Source organism: Arvicola amphibius, chromosome 4 (genome assembly GCF_903992535.2).
Source record: "Arvicola amphibius chromosome 4, mArvAmp1.2, whole genome shotgun sequence".
Classification (NCBI taxonomy): Eukaryota; Metazoa; Chordata; class Mammalia; order Rodentia; family Cricetidae; genus Arvicola; species Arvicola amphibius.
This window is the reverse complement of record NC_052050.1, coordinates 7,941,908-7,957,481: the sequence shown is the minus strand read 5'-3', so window position 1 is coordinate 7,957,481 and position 15,574 is coordinate 7,941,908. Positions and strand designations below refer to the sequence as shown.

The 15,574-nt window shown below is 52.4% G+C and overlaps 1 protein-coding gene across 1 annotated transcript in view; it reads right to left on the bottom strand.

The window, feature by feature from the left end:
• Sdk2 (sidekick cell adhesion molecule 2) overlaps positions 1 to 15,574 on the bottom strand; it is a 117,197-nt gene that overhangs the window by 85,207 nt on the left and 16,416 nt on the right. The window contains exons 3-8 of the mRNA XM_038327313.1: positions 15,063 to 15,196; positions 5,481 to 5,592; positions 4,508 to 4,698; positions 4,273 to 4,356; positions 1,399 to 1,593; positions 667 to 783 (exon numbers count right to left, since the gene is read on the bottom strand). Of these exons, the coding sequence (XP_038183241.1) occupies positions 667 to 783; positions 1,399 to 1,593; positions 4,273 to 4,356; positions 4,508 to 4,698; positions 5,481 to 5,592; positions 15,063 to 15,196 (833 nt within the window). The remainder of the gene's footprint in view (positions 1 to 666; positions 784 to 1,398; positions 1,594 to 4,272; positions 4,357 to 4,507; positions 4,699 to 5,480; positions 5,593 to 15,062; positions 15,197 to 15,574) is intronic.

The following is a 15,574-nucleotide window of genomic DNA, read 5'->3' as shown; positions in this document are numbered from 1 at the left end:
CAGGGACACAGGGTAGCGGCACCCTTTATGGGCCACCCTTTTTGCCACGCCTCCACCCACCACCACGTCTGCCTTTCACCAGAGGAGGCCACCCTCTGTCTGCTATGGCTGCTAGCATCAGCCAGTCATGGCCTGGACGCAGCTGCATTTGGGCTGGGAAGAGAGGTCAGGAGACAGGCTGCCAAGGTGATGATGGGTATATCCTGCCATAGGACAGGATACTTCTGGGGAGAGTCACCTTCAGGGGAGCTGAGGAGGAGAGGGAGAAATGAGGGGTGCAGTGGGGGCGGTGCCAGGGAGACACACGCGTGAGAGACCGAGATAAAAAGATAGACTGATAGACAGGCAGATGGATAGAGATACCACCAGGTCAGGACCGACCTCTTGCAGTGGGATGTAAGAGGTCTTGGGTCTGGCCTGGGGGAGGGAGGGAGAGAGAGAGAGAGAGGGAGAGAGAGAGAGAGAGAGAGAGAGAGAGAGAGAGAGAGAGAGAGAGAGAGAGAGAGAGAGAGAGAGAGTAATATGGGTTGTGAAGACGGGTGGTACGGCATTACAGCCTTTCTAATTATACACGTGGAACTCGATTTGCCTAGCTCCTGAAATGAGATGTGAAGACTCTCCTCGACCGTCACATGACTATGCCCTCTGAATGTCCATCCCATCTACCTTTCTGCCAAGTGATAGCAGGTCGCGGTGCCCCCGAGGTCTCACACGCCAGGACCACCGACATTCCATCAATCACCGTACTGTCAAGGGGGCCCCTGGTGATATTAGGGGCAATGCCTGTAGAGGAAGACAGCAGGATCTATTAACGACACCTAGGAAGAGATATAGCCAGGGGCCAGAAGCTCCGAGCCCATAAAAAGATGGGCCCTCTCCTCCACCCGCTGGCCCTGGCCTTACAGGGTTTTTTGCAGGGAGGCCTATGAGAGGTCCAGACGTACCTGTCAGGATAGCTCTGCCTTCTGGAACCTCAGGCCTCCACTGAGGGGAAACTGAGAGTCCAGAGGGCAGCTTACACCCTCAATGACAAAGTCAGTAGGACTTGACCTCCACTGAACGTGCAGTAGCTTGTCTAAGAATGCACAGCTGAGAGCTGCCTTTGTGCTAGGGCTCCAGGACCCTGGGGGACTCATGTGTCCCTGACACAGCAAATGGGATTGGCTCTTCTCCAAGGGCATCAGGGGCCCTAGGACCTCTGAAGATGGTCACGGTCACGAGGGAGCAGGGTTCCCTTTCCTCTGGCAAGATGCAATGCTGAAAGGACCCAACAAGCTGGTGCCACATGGGATAGGCTCTTATCATAGTGTGGTCCCGACCCACCATACTCCTCAGCAGTGGGGAGGGACACGGTACCTCATGGGGCAGCTCAGGGGCAGCACAGGGGAGGACACTTACTGGTGACGGCCAGGTAGGTGGAGGTCTGCGCCTCTCCAGCGGCATTGTGGGCAAAGCACTGGAGCATGCCGGTGTCATCGGGCAGCAGGCCGCTGATCTGCAGGCTGCCATCGCTGCGCTGCTTGAAGCGGGCCAACTTCTCCACCTCCACCAATGCAGCATCCTTGTACCAGGTGATAGAGGGAGGTGGCACCCCTGTAGGAGGCCAGGGCCACCGTCAGCCACTATGTCCCCTTGTCTGCAGGAGGTCCTAGGGTGCTTTGCTTTCTAGAAGCTTCTCCTAGACATTGATTTTAGGGAGTTTGTTCTTGGAAAACTCTCAAGACTTTTGGCATAGAGAAGAGATTTTTCAGAAAATTAAAATTTCTTAGAATCAGTTTTCCACAGAAACGCTTCACTGGCAATTTTCTTAGAGGGGATGTTCATTATTATTGTCGTTTAAATGTTTATGTATTATTACGGGGAGAGGGCATGCATGTGCCACTGCATGTATGTGGAGACCAGAGGACAGCTTTGTGAGGTTAGTTTTCTCCTTTATGTAGGTTCCGGGCATTGAACCCAGATTGTCAGGGTTTTTTTTTTGGCAAGCACCTTTACCCAAAGAGGCATCCCATCTGCTCCTATTATATTAAGACTTGCATTTTAAATTATGTGCGTGCATGCGCTTGCGCGTGTGTGCATTCATGTGTGTGTGTATGTGTGTGTGTGAGCCCAAAGTAGCCAGAGGCATCCATCCCATCCAGACCTGGAGATGTGGGTGGTAAGAATCCTGATGTGAATCCTGGAAACTGAACCCAGGTCCTTGGCATAAGTAGCATGAACTTTTAACCTCTGAGCTATTATTATTAATAATTATCATTACTATTATTATATGTATTTATGTATATGAGTATTCTTCCTACATGTATGTACTGCATCATATATGTAACTGGTGCACATAGGGTTCAGAAGAGGACATCTGGAATTATGGGTCCTTGTGAATTACCATGTATATGGGTGCTGGGTTTCGAATCTAGGTCATCTGCAAGAGCAACAAGTGCTCTTAACTGCCAGTCATCTTTTCAGGCCCTATTGTTATTTTTGAGACAGAGATTTATGTATCCCAGGCTGCCCATGAACTCTCAAGGATGACCTTGACTTTCTGATCCTCCTGCCTTGACCTCCCAAGAGCTAGTATTACAAAGGGTGTGTGATACCACGCCTGGTTTATACAGTGCTGGGGATTGAAGCAGGGTTTTGTCCATGCTACGCAAACACTGCCAACTGAGCAAACTCTCCATCCCTGGCTTCGCATTCATTGACTTCTACATCTTCATTATTATTATTCTTACATATTTTGGACAACGTCCTGCTCGATAGCCCAGGTTGTCTTGGAAGTCACTATAGCCCAGGCTAGCCTTAGACTCGTGTCAACCCTCTCTCCTCAGCCTCTTGAGCAGGGACGGCAGGTGTGGCTTTATGTTTTCACTGTAATGCTTGGTTTAGCCTTCTGTGTATTGTGCTAACCCCCAAGTGCTGCTCCCAACCCCCTGACAATGGAGCCCAGGTGGAGAAGCAGGCAGAGGGGCTTCTGTCCTGTGGCAGGGGCCCAGAAGTCCCATTTCTGGTCTTCACACAGAGTAAGGTGGATGTCTCCATCCCTTGGTCTGCTTCTCTCTCCTCACAGATGTCTCTTGGTTCTCCCAAGGTCCCCTTCATCCTCCCTCCCTCTGACTCTGCTCAAACTTGACCTCCCCAGGGGCATTCTACATTCTCAAGGGGCAGCCACAGCTCTGCACCCACCCCCTGCACCCTCCCACCCTGCAGCCCGTCATCACCGCGCTTCATCCATTGGACGGCATGGATTCCCTGATATTTGTTGCAGCATGATGGGGGATCAGGGTGTGGCTTACAATCGACAGCTTGTCATGATTTAATTGGCAGCCTTTTTTCTTTCTTAGTGGCACATAAAATAAGGGGGCACCTCACGGCTCGTGGCATTTTGAATGAGATGAAATAAGGCATCTTTATTTGTTTATTGGTTTCTTCATCTCTTTGCAAATATGTATGCTGGAAAACAGGAGGGATCTGGCTATATGGTTCATCTGTGGACGCAGCCCGGTTTACTCCTCTTGGGTGACCAAGAGTGAGCGACCCTGCTGAGATGATGGGGCAGCAGTGTCTATCTGCCACCCCTCTGCTCCCACGGGTCCTCGTCTTTGCCTCTGCCCAAGGGTCTCAGAAGAGCTTCAGCTCGGCAAACCCCTCTACGCTACTTGGGCCATATCTACTCCCTGGCTCAGGATTCTCTATTCTCTGGGCAGCCTGGAACTAACAGCAATTCTCCTGCCTCAGCCACTGGCTGCTAGGATGCTTCAGCTCCCACATTCCAAGCGACAGTACCCTTTTACCCTCTATCCCCTGGTTATAGCTGCCTTTAGGCTCGGCTCTGTCAGGATGGGGGCAGTGAGCATGGAAAACTGCGGGGTTAAGTAGGACCAGCAGGGGGAGAGGACCAAGCTAGGCAACCCCCACCTCAAATGGGCTGAGTGGGTGACACTCGTTCAGGTGAGACACACCGGGTCTGCGGATGCTGGCAAAATGGTGATTCGGCATTGTCTACAACTCTCAAATTATGGGCAATTTGGGTCTGTCACCTGTCCTGAAATTACGGTAATTTGGGCTCATTTGTAACCCTGGAGTTACGTGGGTTGATTTGCAGCCTGAGATTATGGTAATTTGGCTGTTTGTTTCCTGGGTGCCAGCACCTAGCTAGCCTGTCACTGTTTAGTGATGTGGTCTGAAGAGGGAGGTGGGGCTTAGAGATGTCTTAACAGGTGTGGGAGAGGCTGGAGGTCTGGGGTCCTTGTTCCTACACCCCTGCCTCTGTGTTACCTTTGGCTCGACAGGGGATGTCCACCACCTTCTCCATCTCTGCTGTGATGTGTCTCTCGGGCTCTTTGACAAACTGAGGTGGCTCTGCCGAAGAAGGACCAGGAGACAGGATTAGAGGTTTATTGCTTTTATATTTAGCCACTGTGGAGATGGCATCTAGCCACACCTGCTGTGGTCTCTGCTTGTTCCTTCCTTCTCCTACAGCAGAGGAACCCCAGTACTTTCCCTGACTTACCCAGCACTGACAGGTAGGCTCCCCGAGTGACCGGGGCCACACTGCTACTGCGCAGCACGGCCTCACACTCGTAGAAGCCTGCGTCGCTGACGGTGGGGTTGGTGATAGTGAGCCTGCGGTTGTAATCACTGATACCATTGGAGAGCAGGGCCCCGTCTTTCTTCCAGACGATGTGCAGCTTGATCAGAGGCCTAGGGAACCAGGGAAGCAAAGCTGCCCTCAGACAAGGGTGTCTGGAAGGCGATGTGGGGGGGGGGCAGGGCAAGTACAGGAAGGAGCAGGACGAAGCTGGCTAGCACCTTGTCACTTCCTAGTGGAAGCTTTAAGACAAGTTCCTAAAATGCCTTGAAGTTCAACTTCTCCATCTGTAGGATGGGGGCAACTGTAGCAGCCCTAGGTGACAGGTGAGCCTGTGAGTCATAGTCATGGACACATGACTCCGCAACAGGGCCGGACACAGTGGTAGCTGCACACACAGCGCCGAAAGAGCCTGGCAGCTGGTCTAGCTTATTTGCTGAGCTCTCCCAGGGCCCCACACCTTTCCTTCTTTGAATATGTGACCTGGGAGGTGTGGAGGGTGAGGGGAAATGATAAGGACAGACCCAACACCAGGGCAGACAGACAAACCCACCCTCATCTTTGAGAGGTAAGGAGGGCTCTGTTCTGAGGGACCGTCTTCCTCTCTCTGGACAACTCTGTGTTAGGAGCGCAGAGATCCACCCTCTGGCCCCATAGCCTGGGCAAAATCTATCTCCCGCCAACTCCCTATGGCTGGCTCTTTCCCCCATGGACGACTAAGGAACGTGGCTGAGCATGTCTGACAGAGCTCTGGAGCTGCAGCATCCACCTGCCACTCCCCCCCCCCCCCCCCCCCCCCCCCGCTCTCGCTGATCTTCATCTGACCGTGCTTCCGGACCCTCCCCAAAGACGACTGTGCTCGTGGATCCACTTCAACCAAAGAAGTGCCACCCACCTGGCATTTGCCACACACTCCATGGTCACCTCCGAGGTTCCGGCCACAACACTAGTGTTCTTGGGTGGGATGATGATGGTCGGCGCGATGGGGTCAGCAGGTCCCCCGACATCTGAGAAGAGGTCACGTATTAGGAGGGTGGGGTCAGAGAGCCTGTCTCTGCCTGCCCATGCGCAGTACACAGGCTTTGGTCCTTAGAGCACAGAGTAGGTGGCTGTATGGGAAGTGTCACAGCTGTACCTCCCAGAAGGACTTGGGACTGCCCTCTTCCTTTCCTCATGAGTCTAAGTGTCAGGGGAGCTGAGGAGGGGGGCGGCGGGTCCTTTGCTCTCAGAGGCCTGCCAGTCAGCCACACCCTTCCATTCACTACTCCTCTCAAAAACACTCCTCCTGGCCTAAACCCGCCTTACTGACCCTACTTTGCCATTCGTCCTGCACCAGTCTGCACACACTCTACACTGAACACAGCAGCATCCCGTCCCTCCCTGGTGGAGAACACGGTCCTCCAGCAAAGCAGCTGCCATCTTCCTCAAGTCAGCATCACGGGCTTGCAAGAGACCATTAGACTCTGTGGATGGTTGAGATTCCCTCGGAGAAGGAAGGGGTGGGGAGAGACTGTACTCTCACCTGAGAGTCTGGTTGCTCCTCCTAGCCATCTGTATGCAATTAGGCCTAATTTCAGGAGGCTTCAAGGTCGGGTGGTAGTAGAGTTTAACTCTACGGGCTTGGGGAAATTAACAGCGAGAGGCAACATGGCTACGGGGGAGCCAATACCATGCAGGGTGAAGACATTCCAATATGGCTGCTTTGGGGTTTCCAAGCTCCTGTCCATAGCCCCTTTCCCATGCTCTCTAAGTAAGCCTGGTAAACTCATTGGTTCCCTGGTATTGTGGTTTGGATGAGCAACGTCCTCCATACGCTCACACGTTTGAACTCTTGGTCCTCAGTTGCTGGTACTGTTGGGGAGGTTATGGGAATTTTAGGGGGTGCAGCCTTGCTGAAGGGAGTATGCCACTGGGGGTGGGCTACGAGAGTTTCCACCCTTGCCCACCTTTGAGTTTGCTCTACTTAACGTTTGAGCGGAAAGAGTAATGGATGCTCTTTTAGCTCCCTGCTCCGGCTGCCTGCGGCCATGGCTTCCTGCCATCATGGACGCTCCCTCTGAAACCGGAAGTCAAAAGTGTTTTACCAGAGCAACGAAAAACAACTAGTATACGGGGGGGGGGGGGGGGGCTTGGATGTAATTCTACTTTGGCTTGTCACTGACACCTTATAATGAGGGGGGAGACATTTACATCTCTTCAGGGAAGAGATTCTCCCAGTAGTCTCCTCCCCTGGTTCAGGGCCACTCAGCAGCTGTGGATGTGACTTCACTTGGAAACAGGGTCTTTGCAGGTGTAACTGGTTCAGCTGAGATCATGTACTGCATTGGGGCGGGCTCTCCATCCAATGGAACAGCATCCTTCTGCACAGGAATTGGGGATTCCAGATACAAGACCCAGTGGGGAGGAGCCAAGTAAAGGTGGAGGTGGAAACCAGAGCCAAGAAAGGGAATGCCACGGATGCCACCAGCTGCAAGCAGTGGAGGAGGCTGTGGTGATCCCTAGAGCCCCCTGAGGGAGAATGGGGACCTACTGACCCCTTGGCTTCCGATTTTACCTCCAGACCCACTAAAAAAAACCTTCATGTGGTGGCATGTTGTTATGGTGACCACATGGGATTAGTCCAGATGTTGGCATGGGAGCTGAGGTAGTGCTGGCTGTGGGCCTAACTGTGCCTCCTGATGGTTCATGTGTTGGGGCCCTATTGCTGACATGATAGCTTTGGAGCTGAGCCTGTAGAGCTGATGAGATTGGCTAGGGTTGGGAGGGTGTGACCTCCACCATGGGACTGGTACCTTCAGCCTCTCTTGTTCCCTTCCTGCCCCCCTCTTCTCAATATTTCTTATCTCTTGCCTCTTCCTTCTCTATCTCTGCCACCTTTCTCTGTTGTATTACCATTCCCCTCTCTCTTCCTTCCTTCTCGGTCTGTTTCTCTCTCCCTCCCTCTTTCCCTTCCTCTCTTCTTCAGCCACGAGGACACAGTGAATGAGCAGGCAGTAGGTCCCTGATAGGAATCCACGTCCTCACCGGCTCTGCCATGTGACTCCCAACCTTGGTCTCTAACTTCAGACCCGTGACAATATGAATGACCACAGCTTAAGGCTGGGCATATGGCTTTGTCACAGCCCCTGAGCTGATGCTTAGTCCTGGCAGCTGCTATGTCCCCAGCACGGGACATGCACACGCTGGCCGGGAGGTGTGCAAACACACTCGCGTGACTGATGAGCGGCTGCAGCTGCCGTTGTCATTGTCACTGTCTGTCTTCCAGCACACGGGACGGAAATGAATGAGAGCTTCCCCGAGAGGGCTTATGAAATCAAAGGCAAAGAAACACCCCTGCTGTGTGGACAGGGTGGTGCCACGGCCATTCTGTGTATTCTGGGCCCTGTCAGAGGTGCCCGGCTCCTCTTTAGGGGGTCAGCACAGGCCCAGCACTGCCTATAGCCTTGGCATCCACTCTGCACCTGTTCCTAGCTCTTAAAATACACCCTGAGAGGACTTTTTTTCTTGCGCGACAAATCTATCTAGTTGGCCCCCTTCCAGGACTCTTTAGAGGGAGACAGCTGTGACAGCACGCACAGGTGTAGGTGTGGGGGTATCCTCCGTGGGCCAGGAGGGGGGCACATCATATCCTTGTCGCCACTGTGAGCCACCGTGGCCAGCCCCAGGCAGGTTTCCTGAGCTGAGCTCTCGGCCTTGTTAGAAACAGCCGAGGAAGAATAGGAATAAAACGTAAAAATAAAGTAAAATGAAGGGGCCAGGAGGCGGCATATAAAGCAGAGTAATTGCAACAATATAAAGCCTCATGTAGGTGCCATAAAGTGCGATCGGATTGAAAGCTGCTGATATAGCTGAATCCATAAACGTGTGCTCTAAGTTGTTTATTACATGCCCGCGCGCAGGTACCATGGCCCAGATTAATGGGCCACACCGAGGAGACAGACTGTTAGAGTCCAAGTCGGTGCTGCTGGCCTGATAAACAGACAGCCTGGAGGAAGGCGAGTTACGGGGAGGTAGAGATTAAATAACGAGGGCTGCCAGCGTGACACGGGGACCCCCAGAGCATGTGGCTGGGTCCAGGCAGCAGCCTACGGGGCTGGAGGGGAATCGTGCTGGCTGAGGACCCTTGGTATAGGGAGGGGGCTTGCTCTGTCCCGGGTCTTATGTGTGTGTGTGTGTGTGTGTGTGTGTGTGTGTGAGAGAGAGAGAGAGAGAGAGAGAGAGAGAGAGAGAGAGAAGAGAAGAGGAGAGACAGAGATCTATTTCACTCAGTCTCAGCTTTCTCAGGACAAAGGGGTAATAAAAGTTATTTCCTAGGATATATATATATATATATATATATATATATATATATATATATATATATCCCAGTATAGTGGTAGTGGGCATGGTGGCTTGAGCCTTGATTCCCAGCACCTGGGAGGCAGAGGTAGGTGGATCTCTGTGAGTTTGAGGCCAGCCTAGTCTACAGCATGAGTGCCAGGCTAGCCAGGGCTATATGGTGAGATCCTGTCTCAAAAATAATAACTAGGCATGGCAGCACATTGTAATCCCAGGATGCATGAGGTAGGAAGATCAGGAGTTTAAGGGTATCCTGAGCTATATACTGAGTTCAGGGTCAAGTGTGGGTTGTAGGAGACCCTGTCTGAGCAACAACAACAACTCCAAAAGCAAAAAAATCAAAATAACCACCAGAGCTAGGCTAGGTGATGCAATCTTATTATCATTGCTGTTTGGTGGGGGTGGTGGGCAGGGGGTGGGGAGGATGAAAGACCGAACCAAGAAGACAGAGAATCCAAGGCCAACTTGTGTGACCCAGCAAGACCCTGTCTCAAAATAAAAACTAAGAGGAACTAGGGAGCACAGTTCAGCTATCTCTGGGTTCTGGGATCGATTCCTAGTACTGAAAAAAAAATGGTAGCACTTGTCTGGGCAGTGTGAGTTCAGGTCCCCGCTCAACACGTCTTGCTTGGTGGATATCAGGAATGGGGAATTCCCTACATAGAGAGATGGTAGGATCTGTCCTCCTGGAGAGGAAAGCTGCGAGTCTCACCAATACCAGCACGTTACTGACTTAAGGATGCCTACGGCGAGGGTTGGAAGGAGCGGCTCAGCAGGTCCAGGATGAGTGCAGAATGCGCTGTGCAAAGTAGGCGCTCTATAAGAGAACTATGTATTCAAGGGTGTAGACACCACAGTGGTGACACTCAGAGACAAGGAGGGGGGAGGCAGAGTTCATGATCTTGGCTTGCTGGCCCTCCCCAGACCACTCCTTTTGACCTGCTGGGGGAAGAGCTCAGGGGTTCTCATACATTACCCAGCCACACCCACCTGTGTCCCCAGCACCATTCTTAGCACAGGGCAAACAAAAGGTGAGAGATATCTCATACTAGGAAGCCCATTTTCCATCCCTGTTGCTATGGGGGTGAACCAGATTCGATTGGGGGATGCCGGGTTGGGCTTGGTGGCTGAAGATATATGCACCCAGCTGGGACAAGAGGTCAAAGCCAACAGGGCCCAGTGATTGTTTAGCGGTGGAGGAAGAGAGCAGAAGGGTCATGATGGTTGAGAGAGGAAGCCTAGCGATGGGCCCCTTTATAGAATGGTGGGAAAGTCCAGGGAGAAACTAGGTTTCAAAGGAAGATGTGCTTGGATTCTGTCCCATTGTTTGAGATGCAGATGGGATGTCTGGATGGCTGGAGATGTTCAGAGGTGCTAGGCTTGGGGCCTCCTGGTGTGGTCTTGGCATCCACTCATGGCGTTCAGGAGTGAGGGATGAAGGCTGAGCCTGGATGCTCTGCTTTCTCACTTCCTGAAACAGGAAGTGGTGGTGCAGGAGGACCTGTGAAAGGTACAGATTGTGGGGTGTAGGCCCCTATAGTTCAGGAGATAGGCCCAGGCCAGCAGTGAGGAAATGTGGTGTCTAGGTGATAGGGCAGAGGCTGGCATCCAAGATGGGAACAAGCGGAGAGAGGTAGCCTAGCTAGGGTGACTCTGACAGAGCCAGGGAGGGAGACATCAGTGACCTTCTGTGGCTAGCAGCTCAAGAGAGACTTGTGTTTTCCTCCTGATATGGACCACGTGAGAACACAGTGGAGCCCAGGGCCCAAGCTTCGTGGCTACCCAACGTGGGTCCCATGCCTGACTGTCAGGGATTAGGAAAACCCACTGGGAAGTGGATGATAGGATTTCTTTGGTCTGTCCCCTCAGCTTTTGTCACCTGTGAAATGTGGATAATGGGAACCAGTTACACGACACAGCAGTGACAGGCACGTGACACCGGGTCTGAGGATGACATGGTGGAAGGAGAGAGGAGACTCCTTCAGGTTGTCTCTGACGCCCGAGTGGGTGCTGAGGCATGTGTGCCCTCCAATAACTGTCATATAAAGTATGGGTAATGACAGTTTAACCATCTGCCACCGGCAACTGCCATAAGGGGACGCCAGCAGGCCATCAGAGTGCCCAGAGCCTTGAGTCCTGAGGAAGCAGGCAATGGCTCTGAGTGGAGGATAACGAAGGTGATGCCAGAAGCCACCAGGTATGGCGCGACTCACCGTTGAAGGATATACCTGGTTGTCCCGAGCTGTCTGCTGGGAGCCTGTGCTGAATCAGGGTGCCTGGCCTCCAGGTCTCCTGTGACCTCTTGTGAGGAGGCACAGCACAGGCTCCAGAAAGCATCCAGTCTGCATCCAGTGTATGCTGCATTCAACTCATGCTCCGGATAAAGACTTAAAAACAACCCTCAAGACCCCAATGCAGAATGGGCAGAAGCCAAGGCTTTAACTTTGGGGCTCTGTGGGAACCCAGCTCATGCTTATGGAGTTCCTGCCACCAGTCAGGGTGAGGGAGGCAAGACCTGGCACCTGGGAGGGGCTACTGATCTTGAGGAGGATTAGGGCCTCACAACCATGGCTGGGATGGAGACTCAACAAGATGGCTCTGGAGTGTGCAGATCATAACATTTCCCACAGTCCTGGGATGCTGTGGTGACTAGAACCTCAACAATCAAGCTGTGACCTCTTAGGCAAGCCCAAACAGGGAGGACATCTCTCTGAGAACTCCTGATTTAAAGGATCCCAGGGGCAAGGACGGATGGAGCTCGCCACGTGGAAGCCATATTGGGTCCAGCAGCCTTGAACTATTTCTGTCACTGTGGCAACCGAGGACAGTCCCCTCTGTGCTCTTTCTCTTAGCACTGCTTCAGACATTACCATAGAGTGGAAGTAGCCAGGCTCAGGGAACACGTGACTCACTTGGCCCCAGGAGCTTCAAGTGGGCATCAGAGGGCCATTAGCTCTTTCCTGAAGAGATTTGATGGACACAGACACCTGCTCATTTCCGACAATAGCTCTCCACCCTCAGAGCATCCAGGCCTCAAAGTCCAGGCCATCTCGCATGGTCCACGTGCCACGCATGCCCACCAAGCTCCCGCAATGTGGCTTGCGTCCGTTTGATTTGATGAGATTTAATTTTAACTAATTTACATTTAATTAAAAACAGAGTCCCCAATCCAGTTATTAGACCACTTTTAAGTAGAAGTGGAAGAACTTTGGCATAAGACTATACCTTTATGGCTCTAAATCTGATGGAATCTAAATACAGATCACGTATTTCAGATGAAGATTTAGCATTCAAATTGAGATAAATAAAAATAAAACACATTAATAAAATGAATTCTGCTTATTCCTTTTTACTTTGTGAAAAATAAGGTAAGCCTCAGTGTGGTGGTGTGTGCCTTCAATCCCAGCTCTTGAGAGGCAGAGGCAGGAAGATAAGGAGTTCAAGCCCAACCTCAACTACACAGGGAGTTCAAGGGCTATGTGAAATTCTGTTTCCATCCCTCCCCCCCAAAAAACCAACAAAAGACCAATGCCCCAAAATAAAACGCACAAATGATATAAATGAATAAAAATGGAACCACCGGAAAAAATTTAAAATGATATGTGGGACTTATATTTATATTCTTTTTTATTCTATATTATATCTCTATATAATAGTACAGTCAGGTCTGATCTCTCTCTCTCCCCCCCCCCTCTCTCTCTCTCTGTGTGTGTGTGTGTGTGTGTTCATGAGATGGGTGTGAACTTTCAGGACTCTGACGCTAGGTGTAGTTTCTGGGGTCACTAGCCTGGTTCTTTCTTTCTCTGTTAACAGTGAGCATGGCTCCCCCAAGGATTTGGCAGGAAGCTGCTGAGCTGGAGGGAGCAGAGCCCGATGGGTAAAGGAAGGAAGGGAGGGGGAAGGAGAAGGAGGGTGTGGCTTCAAGCCAGGTAACGGGGGCTCTGAGCCGCTGGTGGGCGGGCGAGGTGGCAATTGCGCTCACAAATTGGCTGGCAGGCAGGCTGGGGGACCATGTCAGCGCAGCACAGGGTTTTGAAGTGCAATCCCTCGTGGGAGGGAAATTAGCTAGAAATCAGGCGAGTTTGCGCTGGATCCGGCTTTCATCTCAGTTGAGGATGCAGAAACGGAGGGGTTTGGGAATGAGGGAGACTGAGGGCTGGGTGGGACTGGGATGGAGGCAGATGAGAGGGGGCGGAAGGGGCTCTCTGGCCTCACTTGGGCTGTCTGGAAGGTTTGGGGGTGGTTTGAGGTAGAAGAGAAAGGGCCGCCATGGGTTGCCTCAGTTCTTAAGAGGAAGAGTCAGATGCTGGAGGAGAAACAGAAGGCTTCCCTGACCATGCATCTGGGGTAAACTGAGTCACTCAAGAAGATCCCTGGATTTAACTTGGACAACTCACTCCATGACTTTGTCTCTCAGTGTGTGTATCTCCCCCCCATGTCTCTCTCTCTGAAACAGGATCTCATTAGACAAGAATGGCCTGGTCTACATAATGAAAAATCCACCTGCCTCTGCCTCCAGAGTGATGGGATTAAAGGCGTGCACCACCACTCCCAAATGTCTCTTTGTCTCGTGTCTCAGACTATCCCATACTTGCTAAGTAGCCAAGGATGGCCCTGAATTCCTCATGCTCCTGCTTCGACCTCCTAAATGCTGGGGTTACAGGCATTTGCCACCACACCCGTTTTTATGTGTCACTGGGGAGGGAAACCAGGGCTCTGTGTGTGGTAGGTAAAAACTCAACCAACAGAGCTATATACCCAGTTTGACACATTCTTCAAAAAGATGTCTGGATCCCAGGAGACTCTGAGTAAACTTACCACTGAGAAATCTCGAGAAAAAACAATCCCTCCTTGTCAACAAATTCCTTGTTCCTTGCAAACAGTCCTGGCTCAGGTCAAGGTCAGAGGTGACATCCATGACCCTCACTGGTCAGTATCCAGAGTGGATATTCCACCCCCTAATTCAGATTTCTTCCCAGGCAGATGGGAAGCTGGCTTGAAGATAGGAACCAACTAGGTCTACAGAAAAGAGTCCCGTCAGAGCTCAGAAGGCCCAGGGAGGGGACAGCAGGGGCTGGGAATGTTCTAGACACTGGCAGACAGAAGCCAGGATACGAGGTGGCAGAGACACTCAACTTGCCACTAACGGATACATATGGGCGCAGCAGGATGATAAATGAGATGTGCTGTGGGAGTGGGAATCATACAGATGTGGAGGTATGTGAACATCTGGCTCCCCCAGCTGGTGTGGGGCTTAGCTGCTTCAGGAAGTGCTGGTCTTGTCCCCAGACCCAACCCTGACTTCATTTTAGTGATTCCCAGCCCAGGAGGGACCTTGGCCATCCACCTCACCTTGCCTAGCCTGAGGTTAGGTTCTGAGGGTGAGGCCACTCTGGTAGAGAGAACCAGACTAGGAAAGACATCCTGCTCTGGTCTTGTCCTGAGAGGGGAGTCTCTGTGATAGAGGACACTGGGGCAGGTTATATTGGGCTGAGTTCCTGTGCCTGTCTCTCCAGGGGCGTCAGGCATCTGAAGAGGGGCAGAGGTGGAAATCTGGAGGCGAGCCTGCTGAGAGGAATGCCTGGCTCCGAGCGGAAACAGCACTTTTATGTGCCAGCTGGGCAGACAGTTAGTGTACTTCTTTTAAAATGAGCTTCCGATCTCCCCGGGTGTTCTCTCCATCCGCACCTGAGCCTGGGGTGGCTGGCACCCACACATGTGAGCACACACTCTCTCACTTGCTTCTGCCTCCTCCTAGCCTCCAGTGGACACGGTGGTGGTAAAAATAAACCTACCCTTTCCCGGAGCTCTGTCTGCCATGGAAGCATCTTCCAGAACTCCACTTCCCCCTACCTGTGACCTTCATTGGCTTGGCTCACCACCACCACCACCACCACCACCACCACCACCACCACCACCACCACCACCACCACCACCACCACCATCACCACCACCACCACCACCATGTCCCTCCACTCAGGCTGTGGCTCTTCCTCTTCTGGAGATGGCTCCACCCCTCCAGCCCTAGCATCCCCCTACTACTCTGTCTTCCCAACAGCCCCCTGGAGCCCCATTCCTGAGATTTAATGACCCGCCTTGTTTCTGCTCGGTGACAGTCCCTGGTCCCACGCTTACTTACTCTCCACAGCAAGAGTGATGGGCTGGCTCGTCTTGTTGTCTCCGTTCTTGTCGTTAACTGCCTGCACATAGTAGCGGCCAGCGTCGGGAGCCACCGTGGACAGGATGACCAGGGTGTTCTCCAGCGTGATGGCACTGAGGAGAGGCAAAAGATTCTTTGGACAGGGGCCCAAAGGGCTTGGAGCCAGGGGGCTGTGACTGGGGGGTCTGAGGTAGGTGGTCTGACTATACTTGCTCCTCTAGCAGCCTCCAAGAGCCCCCCCCCCCCCCAGCCCCATCCCAGTGACAGTGTCTGCAGAGAATCTACCATGACTGGAGTATGCCCAACACACCCCAGCTGTCCCTCCATTCCCTGTAGCTGCGGCTTTCTCAGGGCCTACCCCAGGGTCAGGTTTGGGCCCTTTTCTCCAGTCCTCTAGGAATTTTGTTCGTAGCCTTGACGCCTTTGTGAGGTTGCCTCTGCCAAAAGTTGGCAGAGCGAATGCTGACTGACAATGAATGACGAGTGACCAG